The sequence below is a fragment of the Protopterus annectens genome, chromosome 15.part0 (assembly GCF_019279795.1).
Source record: "Protopterus annectens isolate FY-2018-M chromosome 15.part0, PAN1.0, whole genome shotgun sequence".
Classification (NCBI taxonomy): domain Eukaryota; kingdom Metazoa; phylum Chordata; order Ceratodontiformes; family Protopteridae; genus Protopterus; species Protopterus annectens.
Window position 1 is genome coordinate 707,225,372 of NC_056749.1, and position 19,010 is coordinate 707,244,381.

Genomic DNA, 19,010 nt, shown 5'->3' on the forward strand with positions numbered 1-19,010 from the left:
TATTAGTTGCCCCTGCTTCTCTGGCGTGAGGTAGGCCATCTGGGTGTTTGTGTCCAATTTGGCACCCAGGAAAATTATCTTCAGAGAGGGTATTAGCCTTGATTTCTTTTTGTTGACTGTGTATCCCAGAGATTTCAATAACATTATTACATAAGCCAGATGTTTCAGAAGAATGTGCTTGCTGTCCGCTTGGATCAGGCAGTCGTCCAAATAGGGGTATATTTGTATCCCTTGAAGTCTGCAGTAGGCAATTACTGATGCCAGGCATTTCGTGAATACTCTGGGCGCAGTAGATAAGACAAAGGGCAATGCAGAGAATTGATAATGGGTTGAACCTGCAAGAAATCTGAGGTACCTTCTGCAATTTTGCCTGATTGGGACATGCAGGTATGCCTCCTTGAGGTCCAATGTTACCAGCCAAGACTCCTTGCCCAGCATGGGAAAAAGTTGCTGTAGAGTGAGCATCTTGAATTTTGGTACGAGTAGAAATGTGTTTAGGATGGATAGATCCAAAATGGGTCTCCAATCTTTTCCCTTCCTTGGCACCAGAAATAGCCTGGAATAAAAACCTTAACCTTGTTCGTGCGTATGTACCTCTTGAATAGCTTTCATGTTTATGAGATCTGTAATTTGCTTTTGTGCCTCTGCCCTTTGATTGTGTGGCAGGTTTGGCATGCCTCTCATTTTCGGAAGGGTGTGAAAATGGAATTTGTAGTCTCTGTTTATAATGTCCAGGATCCATTTGTCCTTTGTGACAACATGCCAATTCTTTGAGAATAATGCCAGCTTTCCTCCTAAGGGGGCTGCCATTTGAAACCTGGTTGGCATGCAAAGGGGAAAGTCATTGGGTTTGCTTTCTGAAAGATTGCGAGCTGTCCTCACCACCACTTTGTGTAGGAGCTTGCCATTGTCTGCCTCTATACGATCCTTGGGATTGTCCTCTGCCCCTCGGGCGCCTGTATCTGCCTCTTTGGGGTCTGTCTGTGGCAGGAAAGGACCAGTTTTTGGAAGGCCAATTTCTACTAAAACGTGGGGGTTGAACCTGTAGAAATTCTTTCACAGTTTGCATTGATTTAGCCTTTTCCTCCATTTTCCTTAATACCTCCTCAGCATTTGCACCAAATAGTACATCCTTTTGAAGAGGGGCGTCTAGTAATTTAGCTTTGACATGATCAGGCAAGGCTTGTTCCTTGAGCCAGGCATGCCTACGTATGACTGATCCTGTAACAGCAGCTCTACATGAGGCCTCTAGAGCATCAAAACCACATTGTAAGGTATGCTTACCCACTTGTTCTGCACTATGCATCAGATCCTGCAACTCCTTCAGGTCTGGTTGTTCAGGTTGTGACATTTTACTCTTCAATTGTGATAACAAAAACGGTTGGTATTTTAGCATATGAAACTGACAGTTTAAGGCCCTCATGGATAAGGTAGCCGAGGTATATACCTTTTTTCTCCACCTTTCTAAGGATCTGGAATCTCTCTCGGAAGGCAATGGATTTTTGGCAATGGAGGCCTTAACTCCATTGGGGCCCTGTGAGATGGTTTCTGGGTCAGCAGCATGGCTTTTGTAAAGAAATTGGTGTGAGTCAGGAACCCTGTAGTACCTGTCAGGCTTAACTGGAGCTGGAGGTAGAGAGTCCGGGTTAAGGCAGGCCTCAGAGTAAACATCATCTAGGATGTCCAAGACAGGAGGAATAGCCAGAGGCCTATGCTGAGGTAACAAGAGAAATTCCCTGAGCCTTTTCTTGGAATCTGAATAATCCTGGCCTTCCCAGTGGAAGTGTTCCCTTAAGGTATGCAAAGTTTCCCCAAATGAGTAATCCTCAGGGGGGGGGATACAGAAGGGATGGACTCCTCCGCATCAGAGTCTTCAAAAGGGGAGTAAGAATGTTCCTCATCATCAGAGTGCTCTGAAATAATGGAGCCCTGATCAGAGGAGGGGGAATGTTCCTCCACTCTGGGCCTTTTGTCCGGTGGGCGATGAGAACCTCTGATTAGAGTAATTAAATCCTCAGCCATTTTAAGCATCTGTTTCTTAGGCATGGGGCCTGGAGATGGGCCCTGTGTAGCTGGTCTCTTAGAGTGCATGGTTGCTTTAGACTTTGTGAAAGCCTTGATGGAGAAAGAAGAGGAAGGTCTGAAGACACCTTGAGTGGAGGTGGACCTGTCCACATTCTGAGTTTCAACGCCAAGAGTGGCTTCGGTATCTGTAGTCGGGGTGTGGGCCGAGGAGCCTGCGACCTCGGGCACAGGAGACACCGTCAAAGAAGTGTCGGTAATCAGGGGCTGCGTAGGCGCCTCATTGAGAACCGGACCACGTGTAGTCGGCTTTGGCGTGGTGTCGGTAGAAGCCGCGGACCTCGTGTGTCAGTCCTTGTCTTTGTGTTTTTTAGACAAAACCGGAGTCGGAGTATCCGACGACATAGTATAGTTAAATGCTTTCCCAAAATAACGCTGGGCGAACTCCGCCCGACGTTTAATAGTACGTTTGTTGAAAGTAGCACAAAAGCGACAGACCGAGACGTCGTGGTCTGGGCCTAAACAAAGTATACAGAGGGAATGGAAATCCTTATGCGGTATTTGCTTCCCACAAGAAATACAATTATTAACTTTGTCTGACATTGGTCTGAGGCAAGAAAAGTTTCCCCAACGGGGTACTTAGCTTTTAAGAAGACTTCGGTTTCCAAATTTTGTAATTTCAGGAGCTGGCCGACCGGCACTTGCGAACTGCTTCTGCTTCGGGCACCGCGCGGCAAGAAAGACTGAAGAAAATGGCGTCGGCTGGTTCCTTTATACCCCTGTCACACTGATGTCAGGGAAGAAGTGACGACAACCGACGCCGGACCTAGACTTTGGAATTCCGCCGACCGAGGACCCGCCTGATGGCAGGAGAACCCCATCTGTTATGACTGCAGCTGTATTGCACGATGAACATCGGGGTACTTGGCTTTAGTTTGAAGACTTCGGTTCTGAAACTCGAAAATGAAAATTTCAGGAGTTGGCCAACCAGCACTTGTGAACTACTTCGGCTTCGGGCACTGCACGACAAGAAAGACTGATTAAAATGGCATTGGCTGCATGTTTTATACCCCTGACGACCTGACATCATGGAAGAGGAGACAGCAACTGACGCAGGACCCAAGACTTTGTTATTCAGGCCGACTGAGGGCAACCTGCCAGCAGATTACCCAAATGTAATGACTGCAACAGTGAAACACGAAGAACATCAGTCTGGAGTAGAAACCCTGTCCCCTTTGTCCTACTGGAACAGGTTGAATATCCCTGACATTGAGAAGGGAAAGTACTTGCTTTTGAACCTCTGCCCACAGGTTTGAAGGAAGGTTTGGCAACCCGCTTGGGGTTGGCAGAGAATGGAAGAATTTGTATCCCTGGGATACAATGTTTAGGGCCCATCGGTCCTGAGTAATGGACATCCAGCTTTTTGCATGAAGGGCAAGTTTTCCTCCTAGGGGCGCAAGTAATTGGGCATGGCTGAGAAGGATAATTGAAAAGTCATTGTGAACTTTTTCAATAACGGGGTGGCTTACCACTCCCTGTGTTAGAGGTGGAAGCACTCCATTGTTTAGATCTCTGCATATCCTGAGACTGTAGTCTTGGTGGTCTGTTTTCCCTGGGTTTGGATTGAGAAGGCATGGGAGGGGCTGGAAAGGACCAGTTTTTAGAAGGCCAGTGCCTACTGAATCTGGGTGGCTGCACCTGTGAGAAATCTTTGACAGTTAGCATAGATTTAGCTTTTTCCTCCATCTTTTTAAGAACGTCTGCTTTGGTGCCAAACAAACGGTCCTGATTTAAAGGAGCGTCTAGTAACTTGGCTTTGACATGATCTGGCAAGATTTGTTCCTTCAGCCAAGCATCCCTTCTCAGTACAGGCCCAGTGACTGCAGCCCTGCAAGATGCTTCTAAGGCATCAAAATCAAATCAATCAATTATGTTTACTAACTCGCTTTGCAGAATTCATTAACTCTTGTAAATCTTTACTTTCTGCACAATCCGGAAGTAATACCATCGTTTGTTCAATTAACTCCATAAAATGTTGCTGGTACTTCAACATGTGAAACTGGCAATTCAAAGCTCTGATGGCAAGAGTTGCAGAGGAATATACCTTCTTACCCAATCTGTCTAAGACTCTTGAATCCCTGTCTGAAGGGGTAGGGTTTTTGGCTGTAGTAGCCTCAATGCCTTTAGGTCCTTGGGAAATGGTCTCTGGATCCGCAGTAGGATTCTTAGAGAAATTTGTGAGAATCAGGTACTCTGTAGTACCTGTCAGGTTTTCTAGGGGCCGGTGGTAAAGTGTCAGGAGTAAGACTGGATTCCATGAAGACATCATATACGATATCCAGGACAGGGGGTATAACTAAAGGGTCTATATCAGAGCATCTAAGTTTTAAAACTTCGAATGTTCTAATATCGATTCATTTTGAGCGAAGGCTAAAAAGAGCGAAGCTGCAGAACACCAAATTCTTTCCTAGGGAAAGAATTTGGTTGGCCGGTTATGTGGCTTCGTTATTTTCAGCGCTATGGTGGAAATTTACGGGTTGGGTTCAGGTAAATGTGCGATTGTGTGGCCATTAAGATTAGGGCATGCGTTAGGTGAGTTAGAGTTAGGGCGTGGGTTATGTGAGTTAGGGTTAGGGGTGCGGGTTAGGTGAGTGTGCGATAGTGATGGACCTTAGGGTTAGGGTTTGGGTTAAGGTAAGTGGATAGATAGTGTATGTACAATTTAGTGTAGGGTTAGTTGTAGGATTGTAAGTGTATGTGTGGACTGATGTTTTTTTGGTGTGCTTGTTCATAGGTTCATACTAGGCTATCTGCCCTAGGGCATTTATAAGCCTAGCCAGAGTGTGTTTGGCTTTTGCCACCCATTTTAAATGAATTTTGCTATGCCCTTTTTCGAGGTTAGTATACTGTGCCTCTGTCTAACAGTGACACAGAAGTGATACCCGGGGTAAACCTATCTCCCATGTTGTGTGTATGTGTTTTGGAATAGCAAATTTTTTCCCCAAGGAAAAAAATTTGCTGTTCTGAATGTTCGATACTATGTGGTTTAGATATTTTAGGTTTGATGAAATAGTGTTTGCTATTTTCATCTTTCGATAACGTGATATAAACTTTAGCTAAAGGCCTGTGCTGAGGCAACTCTAAAAAGTCTATGAGTCTCTTTTTAGACAGAGGATAGTCCTGGCATTCCCAGCAGAAATGCTCTCAAAGTATGCAAGGTTTCACCAAAAGAAAAATCCTCTGGAAGGGAGGCAGAGGGATGGATTCCTCTGCATCTGACTCCTCATAGGTTGATAAGGGTATGTCCTGGTAATCAGAAGGGTCAGAGTCATTGGACTCTTGGTCTGAAGAATCAGAAGAAAACTCAATTATTTGTCTTTTAGCAGGGGAAGGCTGGCTTCCCCTAATTAGAGCAATAAGGTCTTCAGCCATTCTAAGCATTTGTTTTTCTGGCATGGGAGCTTGAGCATGCACTTTGGTAGTCTGTTTTCTAGGCAAAGTTCAAACTCTGAACCTAAGAAACTCGGTAGTTTTAGCTAAAAACGAAGTTGTCAGTTTAATATGAACATCAGTAGGTCAGAATACACCCTCAGAAGCCGGTGCCTGCACAGCGGCTCCAGACCCATCCAAGGTAGAGACATCCGCAGGTTCCATAGTCGAAGAAGCATCTTGCGGCACAGCAGACTCCAAATGGGTCTCAGCAGAGGCCTGAAAATCTGTAGAAGTGGGCATCAGGGACTGCCAAGGCACCTCACTGAGTACCGGTGGACTGACGACTAGCTTAACAGAAGCATCATTGGTAGTTTTAGACCTATGTGGTCTATCTGTCTTTATCTTTACATTTTTCCGGAAGATCGATAGTCTGATGGCTTATCGAAGCCATTTTGGAATACAGAGAACAAGAGTGAAAGAATTTAGTGACAAAGATAGCCCGATGATGAATGGTTCAGGCATTAAACAAGGCACAAAGCCGACAGTGAGGGACGCAGTGGTCCGGGCCTAAACAGGTGACGCAGTAAGAATGAAAATCTGTGTGAGGTATTTGTTTTCCACAGGCAAGACAATTGTTAACTTTTTCTGACATCGGCTAGAGCAAGAAAAAAGGATCCCCAACGGGGTACTTAGCTTTAAAAGACTTCAGGTTTGAAACTCGAAAAAAGAAAATTTCAGGAAGCGGCCGACCGGCACTTGCGAACTGCTTCTGCTTTGGGCTCCTCCATGGCAAGAAAGACTGATGTAATGGCATCAGCTGCAAGTTTTATACCCCTGACAACCTGACGTCATGGAAGAGGCGACAGCATCAGACACAGAAATCCAAAGACTCTGGTATTTGGGCCAACTGAGGGCTACCTGCAGGCAGATAACCCAAGTGTGATGACAGCAACAGTGAAACACGAAGAACATCACCCCCTCGGACCTGACCCCAAGGCTCTGGGCTCCAAGTGCTTGGAACCGAACTGGTCAGATCAGACACACTCAAGTCAACCGCTAGCACTCTAACCGTTCTCGGATCCAACGACTCTGAAACCGAAGGTCAGATCGGAGGAGTAATAGGATAGAACATGGGTAGAAAGGAGCCAGTGGGAGACAGCCCCGGCAAGACCCCCATCTGAATCAGGGTGTGGATGAACCTCCACATCAACTTGTCCATCTCTGCTTCCGAAAGGCTCCGGGTGGAGCGAGAGGATGCCGGCAAAGCAGAACGAGAGTGTCGGTGGTGTGAGGGAGACCCTAGAACGTGATCGGCTAGTTGGAAGCTCTGGCTCAGGTAAAAAACCTCAGGGACCTGAGCTGAGGGGAAGCAGGCCTAGAGACAGGCTTGGTCTTCGGTGGTGGATCGGCCTGTGGCAAGCGGTCGGGGGATTGCTTGAGAGGCCGGTCCTTTTTAGATTTATCCTCCTCCCCAGGCCTTTTGGCGGGAGTGAGAGTCCCTGAGGCTGGGGTGGAAGAAGCAGCAGCTGCTTTTCCCACAGGGGAAGAGGGAACCGCGGTTCCAGAAGAGGAGGGCAAGCAAACCACACACAGAGTGTAGCCATCAGCCGGTGAAAGTTTATAGACACACACTGCATTTTTTTAACCCAATCTTCGGGGCCTCAGCCATCCCATCAGCCGGTTCAGTATCCCCACACACACACACACACACACACACACACACACACATTCATAAAGGAAAAGGCAGGAAAGAGAAGATAGAAGAGGCCTACTACTACTTTTACTTTTTTTTTGTTCACTAGCTACAAAGAGAAACAAAGGAAAAAAAATAGCTAAGAAACAGACCAAAAATACAACCTGGCCAAAACGAAAACGCTGGAGCTCAGTGACCACGCTGCATACTCTAAGACAGCAAACGAGATCTGAGGGGAGACAGGGAGGCATTATCAGTAAGGGGAGGTGCTTGGAGCTCGGAGCCATAGCTGGAAAATGCGGCCGCATCAGATCTGAAGCGGATCTGAAGACCCACAGGTTGAAGACAAATGAAGTAAACTACTTCAGATCAATCTTTTTCCAAAACAATAAAAAGTAATGCTCCTATTTAAAAGTTACTGTAAGTCACATGACAGTCAATAACATGTTTCCCTAGCTTAACATTTATAATTTCAAAAAGTTCACTTACTGTCACAAAAGTTAAATGTGGAAGTGTTTTCCCCTGAAAGGAACACACCTGCCTGATAAAAAGTATTCAGCCATTAATCCTCGAACTGCTATAAAGAGGAGAGCTCTTTGGCAGCAGGAAAGCTCAGAAGGCCTTGGCATCCAAACCACTCTTTCTTCAGCTCAACTCACGCTGAATAACCATTTTAGTACATGGAAACTGCCTCTGAAGCTTTGGAAGCAGTCTGTCTGTTATATCTTGTACAGTATATAACTTGTATTGCGAGACTATTGCATAAATGATCAATATGATGGACTTCCAGAAGTGCACAAGTATTATAGTATGATTTCAAATATGTACGGGAAACCTAAATGAAAACACAATTTCTAAGAAGAAACTTTAGAACAAAACCATAAAATCAGATCTTTTCTGAAGCAGTAAGCTACCTAGCCGAAAAAGAAAATTTACTTAGTGGAGTAAGACAAAACCCTGCCAGCACAGTATAACCCACAAGTTACATTTATTTTTATTATAACATTTCTCTTTGCTTAAATCCACAAGCATATGCACACTCATTTGCAGTGGCAAAGTAAAGGATATTAGTGAAGTAACTACTCCTGTTGCAGCTCCCAATGCGAAGGATCCACTGAAGACTCCCAGGAAAATCCCAAAAGACTTGAGAACAGCCAATACATCAAATGTGTGACTATTGTCTCCAGCTGGTTGATACGCTACAATTGACCTAGTGGGTTAAGAAGAAGAAAACAAAATAACTCATACAGCACTGTTTCTTCTCGGACATCTCTTATTTAACAACATGTGCCTCCTTGTAAAGACATGTCTCAGGCATGGAAGTTCTTTTAAATCTAGAATACTGGCTTAAGATAAACATCACCTAGGTTTTAATTCTATTAGTTGAAAAGCAATGAGATTCTCCTTAATGAAGCCTATTTTTGTGGTTCAGAAACCTCTTCAGAGAAAGAAATAATATATATGCACATACCAATATATGTCATTTTATTCTAAAATCAGAATATCTAAAAATGTTAAACATCTATGAGGGCACAACCTTCCCATACTATCCTCAGTTGGGAGAGATCCCTGGGATCCGAAGGGAATAAGCTGGGAGCAAGGGAGGGAACCTGAGAGATAAGAAAGTAAGCCTACCACAAACCCAGACTGGGGTGGTGGGAGGGAAGGTTACTGGAACATCTACATTTATGGTAAGTATACACATCTGCACCATGTTCACCATACTTCACTGTTGCAGTGAAGTATGGTGACACAGTGCAGATGTGTAGTTTTTTTTAATCTTCCCACTTGGGAGGATTAGAAAAATATATAGAAAAACAGGGGTTGTCAGTGAGTACCTTAAAATGTGGAGATGCCCTTACAGGACTGCCAAGGCAATGTCAGCTCCAGCTTGAGAAGTTGAGTGTATGGAGAAAGCATGTATCAATAACCAGGTTGCTGTTTCCATAACAGATTGGGTAGACACTCCCCAGATATAGATGGCTGCTGTAGCTCTGGTGGAATGCGCCCTAATATGCTCAGGCACCCTCTCGCTATAGTGCTTTTAACAAAATACTACACAGTTTGAAATTCATTAACAAATAATTTGTTTACTGACAGACCTCCCTTGTTTGCAACTTGCAAAGCATACAAGTAACTGGACAGATTTCCTGATGTAAATAAAACCTTTGTTACCTGTGCACATCCAGGGAGTGAAGAGCTCTTCCCCTTTTGCTCTGTGGATTAGTGAAGAAGGCAGGTATGTAGATTGCCTAATTAAGAGAGAGATCCATGACTACTACTGGGATAAAGAATGGGTTTGTTCTTAAGAAAACTATCCTTGTGAAACCTGAGAAAGGGTTCCCTATACAAAAGCGCTTAAAGCTCTGAAACAGTGCTAGCTGATATGACAGAGAATATTTACAGGTTGTAAGTTTTATGTCCTGTAAGGCTGCAGGCTGAAAGGGAGGCATGGCGAGCTTTTCAAGTATAAAATTTAGATGAAATTGCTTCACTGCGAGGTGGGAAAATAAAGGAGGCTGTACAGGGAGTATATCAGAAATGGCCAGGTAGCATAAAACAAGGGGGGCATTTGCTTATAAAACTTTCTGCCCCTTGAATTGCCACCAGTGAGAGAATCTTTTCCACTCTGACATGTATGACTTTCTGGTGCTTGGTCTCCTGGCCTTTTTGAGAAGAAAGGACAACCTTGCTAAGGAGTTGGATGGAAGGGATGAGAATCATACCATTCACCCTACCAGCTTCAGTGTGGTCAAAGCCCTTGAGCAAAGCTTGCTGATCTGTCTTCAGCTGAAGAAAAAAGGTCTACCTCTACCCAACTTGTCTTGAGTTTCATGAAGACAGACTTCTACAGCATTCATTTATGAAGGTCTGTCACTGACCTGGTTAAGTGGTCTGTTAGACTGTTGCCTTCTCCTGGGAAGGACTGAGCCAGAAGGTTTATTCACATTTCCTGTGCTGTATTGAAAACCTGCATGATTGTTTGGCACAGGGAGTAGGAATGGGTACACCCCTCCGTTTTTAAATCACATCATTGTGGTGTTGCCTGTCCTTAGCAAAACAGTGCCTGGAGTCCACTTTTGTCTGAATGCCATGAGGCCTCAGAAATGCCATAATTTCCTTCAAACTGATAGGATTTTTTTTAATGAAAAACTTGTCCCACCTGCCTTGCACCCTCATATCATCTGTGTGGTGTCCCAAGTCAAGTCTGTGGCATCTGTGGTGATTACTTGGGCCTTACCTGTCAAGAGGAGGGGAATACTTAGTTTCGTTTGCATAAACGTATTCATTACAACAGAATATGATCTTGAAGTTCAGTGGGTGTTGGTGCTTATACCACACACCTTTCATGTACCACTGTATTTTCCTCATATGCGGCTTTACTAATGGCATCATTAGGAAGCAGGAGACCACGCTTCTCAGTGCTCTCAAAAACTTCCTGTCCATAAATTCCTCCTGAATCAACTTTCTGAGGCAGTGTGTTTCAGACAGTATCTTCTCCTGAAACAGGAAAGTCATTTGTCTGCTGGAAACTAGCACAGCGCCCAATAAAACTAATTTGTTGAAGAATTAGAGGTTGGAATTTTTGACAGTGACATAAAGATAACCTCAAGTCTAACAGGTATGCCATGGTCAGTTGCAGAGGAGTACAGTTCCTCCACAGTGTTTGGATATATGAGCCAGTTATCCAAATAAAGGCAAATCTGCATGCACTTAGTCCTGCAGAAAGCAATTACTGGAGCCAGAGATTTGGTGAAGACACTTGGCGCAGTAGACAAGCCAAAGGGCAATGCAAAAGAATTGTTAGTGGGCCCTACCTGCCTTGAAATGAAGGCATGCCTTGAGTTCTTTTGCTACAGGGATGTGGAGGTAAGCATCCTTCAAGTCCGAGGTGACCATGAGTGTTTGAGGAGTGATCGTAGGAAAAAGGGGTCTATAAAGTACGCACTTTGAATGTGAGGGCCACCAGGAATTTGTTTAACCTTGACAGGTCTAAATTCGGTTTCTGCGACCAGTCTTTTTATGGAACCACAAACATTCTGGAGTAAAAATCTGTTCCTGATTCTTTTGCAGTAACTGGTTCTATATACCCATGTGCTAGGACATCTTTGATATGAGCCTCTCTCTCTGAGCCATCCCTTTAAAATGGCAGCATAGGAAAGTAAACTACATTTTCTGTCTAGTCCTGATTATTTCTAGGACCCACAAATTTTGAGTGATTGTTTACTATTGATTTAAGAAGAGATAATCTACCCCCTAGCTTTGTATGGGGGCTAAGGCGGGACTTTGTGGGAGGGGGAAGGGGGTGCTTTTCTGAGTCTGCTCTCCCTGGTGCTGGGACCCACTACACCTAGTCCTAGGTTCAGTTTTAACCTTCTTGTTACAGCCATGGTCTTTCTGCTTTTGAGTCAGAATCAGGAAAGGACCAGGATTTTTTCCCCAAAACTGTCAATGGTTGTTATTGGACAAAGGATTTTTTTTTAGAGGTGCAGCCCTTGGCTCCCTTGGTCCCAGAGGAAATCACCCCAGGGTCCACAATGGGTTTCTAAAAATATGCTTATGAGAATCCAGGAACCTGGAAAAAAATGGTCATTTTACTTGGGGTAAGGGGTCTGGTAGTCGGGTTGCTGGGATGTATTCTACATGACATCATTCACTACCAATAGGACTTGGAGGGATTGTCAGGTGAGTATACTTAGGAAGGCAAAACTCTGTCCCTTTTCTTTGATTGTAGCTGTCCTAAGCTTCCCACATTTTAACACTCTCTAATCTTGTGCAGTTTCACCCCAAAGTTAAAGTCCTCCGGTGATTAATCTGAAGCAAATGTGTCATCTGACTCGGTTGGCAAATGACCCTGACAAACTGTTAGTCCCATATACCAGGTCATCTTCATCGGAGTCAAAGGAATCACAGGAATCTTGAGGTCAAAGACACCTCTTTGCTTTGGCAGGAGAAGTTCCTTGGGCAGGGAACCTGCCACAGCCAGAAGTCTAGATCTCATGAAAGCTACAAGATTAGCTAACCTGACAAGGTCCTGTGGATAGGGTTTGTGATGGTGGTTGGGTCAAGATTAAAGCAGCCCTCTTGTGTTTAGTCTTGGGCCTGGTCCTGGGTGTGTTGCCAGTTGGGGTTGGTGCAGACAGTAGGTGGGTGGCTGCAGCCTGCATCTGGTCTGCTGAGATCTCTCTGCTGCCTCATGGGATTATGCCCTTACCGTCCAAAGATCTCAAATGGGAGTTGGAAGCCAGTGGCTGCCTAGTGGCTCCAGAACCATCTGATGCCCTAACTCGGCTTGAATGGATGTCGAGGGAGTTGATCATATGGTAGTCTCCAAAGATATCTCACCAGAGACCTTGACCACAGACTCAGTTGTCGAAAGAGGGTGCAGGGGCACCTCTTCTCCAACAAGTTTGAGCCCAGGTGGACTATCAGTCACAGAAGCACCATCGTCTGGCTCCCTACCCACCTTTGGATGCTTTATCTTCCTCTTCTGAGGGAGAGCAACAGGGTTTGAGTCTCACCTTTGAAATGGGAATTGGCTATCCCAGTACTTACCTGCACAATTGTTTAAGGTTCTTAATAGTTATACCCTAACCTAAGAGCACACATAATGGGGAAACCTGGGTAAAAGCATACTTCTGCATGCTGTTACTTGAACCCCTTAGTGTGGCCTTCTATTTTGTTTCTATACTGGACTGACCCATCTCATCTTCCCTTAAGGATGAATCTATTGGGAGATCATCCAACTGCCTTCCTTCCTTGTCCATCAATCTTCCCTCTCCCAAGTGACCCACCTATGTCAGGGTTAACAGCTGAACCTGGGACACTGGGAGTGCAAGATCCCTGCCTGAAACTAATGGACTGCTCAGCCTGTCTGTTCAGAGACTGACATTACTCATTCAGAAGGCAATACAGCTATCATCCAACACTGACGATCACAGCCAATGCTTACCAATTCATTGCATAGGATTACAAGAAATACAATGCAGCTGAGTCTTGAGACCACTTTCTCATTGCCAATACCCACCCTTAGATGGTACTTGGTACCTCTTTTTTGAGGAGTGCAGGGCCTTTCAAGAAGGGGCAAGTTTATCTATACCCATCCAATCATCCACTTCCTGTGTGAATGAAGATCAATGTATCAAACTTCTTAATCTGCAGTGGCAATCTATTTCAGGGGTGGAGAAATGCATAATGAACCTCTCTCTCAGCTTCATTCATCTGCTTGTAGAGATTTAGATCCCTTGTTTTGGTATTTGTTAGGCTATTTAATTGTGATGTTATAGAAAGCAAGACATAGAGCTTCCCTCAGGAGTCTATACAACACTGAATAAAGGGACAGTGCCGCCACTCCTTTCTGGCAGTTTAAGTTTTTAAGCCAATGATCTTATTAGTTAGGAACCTCTGTGTTTTTTTCTGGTTGTTTGTTACGTTTAGTGGGATGCATTCCGAGGGGGGGCACACTGCATTCAATAGTAGGGCTATGCGCACTTTATATTTAAATAATATTCCTTTTGCAATCAGCAGTGCTAAGCAGAAGAGCTTTATGACTACTGTAATTACATGATGATCAAAGGAGAGGAAATTTATCAACTCAAGTTCCAAGGACTCGAACACATTCTCATTTGGAATGGGATACCGTTTATATTGTAAGAGGAGAGTGAGGGACTCCATCGAATGTGACAATGCTGTATTTTGTACCATTCATTTTCAGCCAGTTTTAGTACACCAGGTACTTATGAGTGTAAGATCATGCTGAAGGGGTCTAGCATCAGAAGGTAACTTAACTGCAAACTGGGAATTACTGGCATCTGCAAATCTGGTTAGCCACAGAGACCTACTTGTAATACAGTAAGCTTAATAACGATATTTGTTTGGTGGTGGTGTCAAACACCTTGACTACATCAAAGCACTCCATGTGAACAGCATGACCACTGTCAACAGCCTGTGGGACCCTTTTGAAGAAGCTAATCTCATTAGACAGGATCTACCCTTGACAAAACGAAACTGCTGTGGGTCTAGCCTGATGAGTTATTGTTTCAATATCACAGTTAATTGGGTCAGTTATAATGTGCTTCATGGCTTTGCAAATAAAACTAGTCAAGCTGATGGGAATACAATTCCCAGGGTTAGAGGTAGGGTCACCCTCGTGGAACAGCATCACCACTGCATTCCACACCTCAGGGACAAAGCCAGTGGCTAAACAGAACTTGCTTGGTACAGCTGATTAAACAACCAGTATATTATCAGATGAAATGGGGAAAGTCATTTTTGTATTGGAGAGCTCTTTAGTCTTGATGGGGTCTGACAGATTCAGGGATAAGTTGGCTTTGGACAGTAATCGCTGAAGTAAAATTTGGAAGGAATTTGTTTGCTAATATGATGGCAATGTCTAGTGGGGGAACAGAAGGCAGTGCCACTGTGAATAAGTTCACAGCAATGTTAGGTGTTAATTCTTCGTTTCCTAACATAGCTAAAGAAGGATTCATTACTGTCTTCAGCTTTAAATGCTAACCTAAGGTCAAGGGCTGAATTACTAGACCCAATAGTATTTTTTCAAACTTTTAATCAATTACTGATGTTGTCCTTGATACGAGGGTCTTTTCAAATGTTCCATATTTTAAGGATTTTTTTTGTACAGTTTGTTAGTGGGCCACCTGGATGGTTTGTTTTTAAATTACCCCTTATACTTAGATATGGTTTGGAATGCCAGTTATATACAGCTAAGTGGGCACAGAACGCCTTTGTGAAGTTACCTGCTATGGCAATGTCTGGGGTGATACTGTTATAAGTGAATTTTTGAAGCTTCAACAGAGAACTTAATGAGAGTAGTAAATTTGAAATCATTAAATTTCATGACACTAGTTTCAGTGAATTTAGAGATTTTTAACGTGAAAGTCACTAGTTTATGATCCATCTTAAATGGGGAAGGAGATATCAGAAGTACAGTATGGGGAAGGAGATATCAGAAGTACAGTATGTGAAACTTATGTCATCTAGTGATTTTGGTAACAATCTGGTCAAGGGAGTTGTTCTTTACTAAGTCTAAGAACTTTTGGGGACAACCTACACTGGAGGTACACATGCTCCAGTTTATGAGGGTAGATGAAGTACTCCAAAACAGTGGAGGTCTCATTTTCAGGGAGTTTGTCAACTGCATTTATGAACTTTATATGATCTTCAGGGAGACGTAAAAGGGGTCCTGTAACAGGCTATAAATAGACAGTTGGTCCTGTTTAGTGTGATTTGTGGGTCTCTGGGACTGTAAATAAAGATAAGGTCCCTAACAAATACAGAGGAGCTACCATAGGTGCCACACGGGCTGAAGGCATGGCAGGCACAAAACTCAGGTATGAAGGGAGTGTTTCCTGAACAGTTAAGCCAAGAGTCAGTAATCACACAGGCACGGATGTGTTCCAAATACAGGAGAGCCTAAAGGTCGGGCATTTTGTTGTTGAGACTTCTTGCACTAGCAGAGTCACCCCAATGTCACCCTGTTTAGGATTTGATATGTTAGTTACACTGAGATGTTCATTAACTAGACTCTACCTATGAAAGGCAATGCAGGGCAGCAAAGGCTGTGGAAGCCTTGAAACAAGAGGTGTGGGCCATCCGTTGCATACCAAGAAGGACATTCAAGCATATCTTTACATGCTGACACATACATGATCTCCTGGAATGACACCAACTATTTAACCAATCGTCAAAGCTGATCATCTTTTATTTGTACCTACACATCATTCCTGGAGAAGGAAGAATTTAACTCAGGACAAGAGTCTAACCTGCACTGGTGACATGCATGGAGAGTTCTGACAGGTCTCTCTGCTTATCCTTCAGGATTTTGCGTCCCTAATCATTTACCCCCACGTGGACCACTACCATGTCATAGGTGTACTGGCTAGGTGATAGGGTTTTAACAGCCCTTGAGATATCAGAGATCCTGGCACGTGAAAAACAACTCACCATCATCTTGTCTTTGTCCATCCTCGTGAGAGGAAAATAAAGGTGCCTATCATCACTGATCACTAAAACATTTTTATTGGTAGAGTGGTCTGGTGTACTAGAATTGAGAACTTAACTGTTGGCGACTCTGTTGAACAAATGAGAGAAAGAGATGTGGTGTTGGATCTCCACAGAGACCCAGTTTTCATAGGTCTAGGAAGCTTTGCCAATGATTTTTACAGCCTAAGCATAACACATTTTAGAGGACGTTTGTGTAGAGTGTGGTGGTTGCATCTGCTGCTCACAGTCTTTTTTGCATGAGTAAGGCCCCACATCTGTTAAATATTTGCATCTCTCATGAACTTTTATGTTGACAGAGTGTTCACTACCTATACGTATAGGGCAGTTCCTTCACTGTCTATGTATGCCAAGGGCTACAAGTCTGGCAACAGAAAGAAAACAAGCAGGCTGACCTACCACCTTGATCTAGAGATGCTGAGCATTAACTGGAATTACACAAAGTATTAAGCACTACATGGAGCTAATGAAATATTTAATGGGTTATACTGTTCAGGATTGTAACTATACAGACTTTCTTATGGAAGGTTTACACTTGCGTACTATATTAACTATGTGAGTAAATCGGGTTTACTTGGTTGGGGTACACTGACTTTTATTATGTGAACTAAAAGAGATAAATTAAGTTTGGCTGCAAGTAGTACACGGCCTGACTAAATTAAGTAATTTAGGTTAAAATGCATGTAAAAATGAGCAGTGCAGAGTTGCTGAGCTACTGCAGAGTATGAGCTATATGGGTCAATTACAGGCTACTTAGGCAGCATGAAGCAGCTATGGGCCACTTAGAGAAATGCAGAAGCTGTGAACAGATAGCAACTACTTCGAGGATAACCGATATACAGTGCGGCTCAATCACCAACCATGGGTAACTGGCTGCTCTACTAAGTATCATCAGTCACACTAACTAACAAGATTACGGAGGTGCAGGAGGTACTAAGACAGACAGGGAAGAAGATGCCTGTGCCTTCACAGTGCATGTTGCAACCCTGCTACTCTTAAGTTCAGCATCGTACAAAAATGAGCAATTTCTGGCAAGACTGAAAAAATTCAAATGAGTACAGAGGCCAACACCAAACACTCCCACATTTCAAGTGGCCTGAAAAATAGCTTGGTTCATTCTCTGTTGTACATTTTTGTGCTTTTAAAGTAAATCACAGTTAATTCAGTAGAGAAACAAAAAAAAAATTATCCCAGATCTTGCAAGACTGGAATTTTAGTCAACCCAGTAAAAACAGGTCACATCCAATAAAATAAGGTTATAAATCAGACCTTAACAGCTCAGCATCTAGGCGTTCAGCTCCCTACCGAAATGTTGGCACTCAATGCAGATTGGTGCCAATGTGCCAAAAAACATCAAAAATGCAGGAGAAGAGTAAATATCGAACATTTCTCCATTAAACCCCTGCACACCCACTGAACTTTTATATACCAACTCCGAGACAGTGATACAGCAGAGAAAAGGGAATATTTCAAGAAATGGTAATCTTGGACTTATACTTAAGTCTGCTTTTTCGGCCGTTCAGTCTCAGCATTATGTAGCTTGCTAAAGAGTGCCCTGACATTTCAAACAGTTACCAGAAGTTACTCTACAGTGCTGGCACAGATACCCAACCACATACCCTGTCACAAGTACTGCTTCAGTTTATCAAAAATGCTTCTGCTATACTCTAACTTGCATATTACTTCCATTGCCCTTCACCAGTACCTGCAGCTTATGTTGCCTTATTGTTACTCATCTACTGAAACAACTTCAACCAAAATGGCAAGGGGTACTGCCACATTAGTATAGTACAAAAAATAAAAACACAACATAATTTAAGTGATAGCTCTGTGGTTAACCTTGCTTTGCTAGACAATAAAGGCAAGTACAACTTTATTTTGTAATAGCTATCAAGGCAGGAAAATAGCCAACTAAGAGAGGGGATGAAAACCAGTTACCATTTATGTACTACCACCAAGCTAAACAGAAGGCTAATAAATTAATCTTAGGTCAAACACATTCACTTTATCAATTACAAATTTCAATTTATATCATATGTGCCTAACTAACCAAAAATGACAGAACACCATGCAAAAAATACATACATACACTCTCAGCAAATCCCTAGAACATACAATTAATTACTACAGCAAGCCTAATCACAGTGTAGAATTTTCTCAAACACAATATTGGTACATTTAACAGTAAAATGTTTTTATTAAGGAAAGAAGCACTGTGTATGGTTGCTGTGTAACATCAAGAACAGTTAAAGTGACACTTCTAAATTAAGAGAGATTACACTGCAATCCAGTAATTTTTTCACACTACAAGCACTGCACACCAGTTACTCATATTTCCAGCTATGTTAACCAAGTTGTTAGTATAATCCAATGATGTGATATTGTAGCGATCCAAATGTGCAGCATTGAGATCTTGTACTTTGTGTTTTCCACAATAAATAAAAATTCTGTGAATATAAAAACCCAAAAAGTGCAAATAAGTATACATCACAGCAATATTTAAAAAAAATTATAGATGTTTTCATAAACATTAAAACTTAAACAGCCACAAGAAGATTAGATCACTCTGCAATTAAAAACTAAAAATTTCAGAACAAAATAAAAAGAAAAATCATTCTATACAATTTCTTCCATTTTTTTATTTAATTATTGATCTGTTTTAGTAAGAACCTATAAAATAGCTATCTATTTCCATAACAAAGGGTTTAAAAAGGACCACAGTGTATATTTGCATTCAGTTCATAATGATGTAGCTTGTGACAATCAATTTCCATAGTAAAAGTGATGCCTTAACAGCTTACTATGACTTAAAGGACATCTTCACAGTACCTCCACAAAGTCG

At 43.0% G+C, this 19,010-nt stretch overlaps 1 protein-coding gene across 1 annotated transcript in view; it reads right to left on the reverse strand.

The window, feature by feature from the left end:
* The window catches only part of SLC9A6 (solute carrier family 9 member A6), a 2,005,079-nt gene that overhangs the window by 672,894 nt on the left and 1,313,175 nt on the right, over positions 1-19,010 (reverse strand). The window contains exon 7 of the mRNA XM_044057306.1: positions 8,217-8,357. Within this exon, the coding sequence (XP_043913241.1) occupies positions 8,217-8,357 (141 nt within the window). The remainder of the gene's footprint in view (positions 1-8,216; positions 8,358-19,010) is intronic.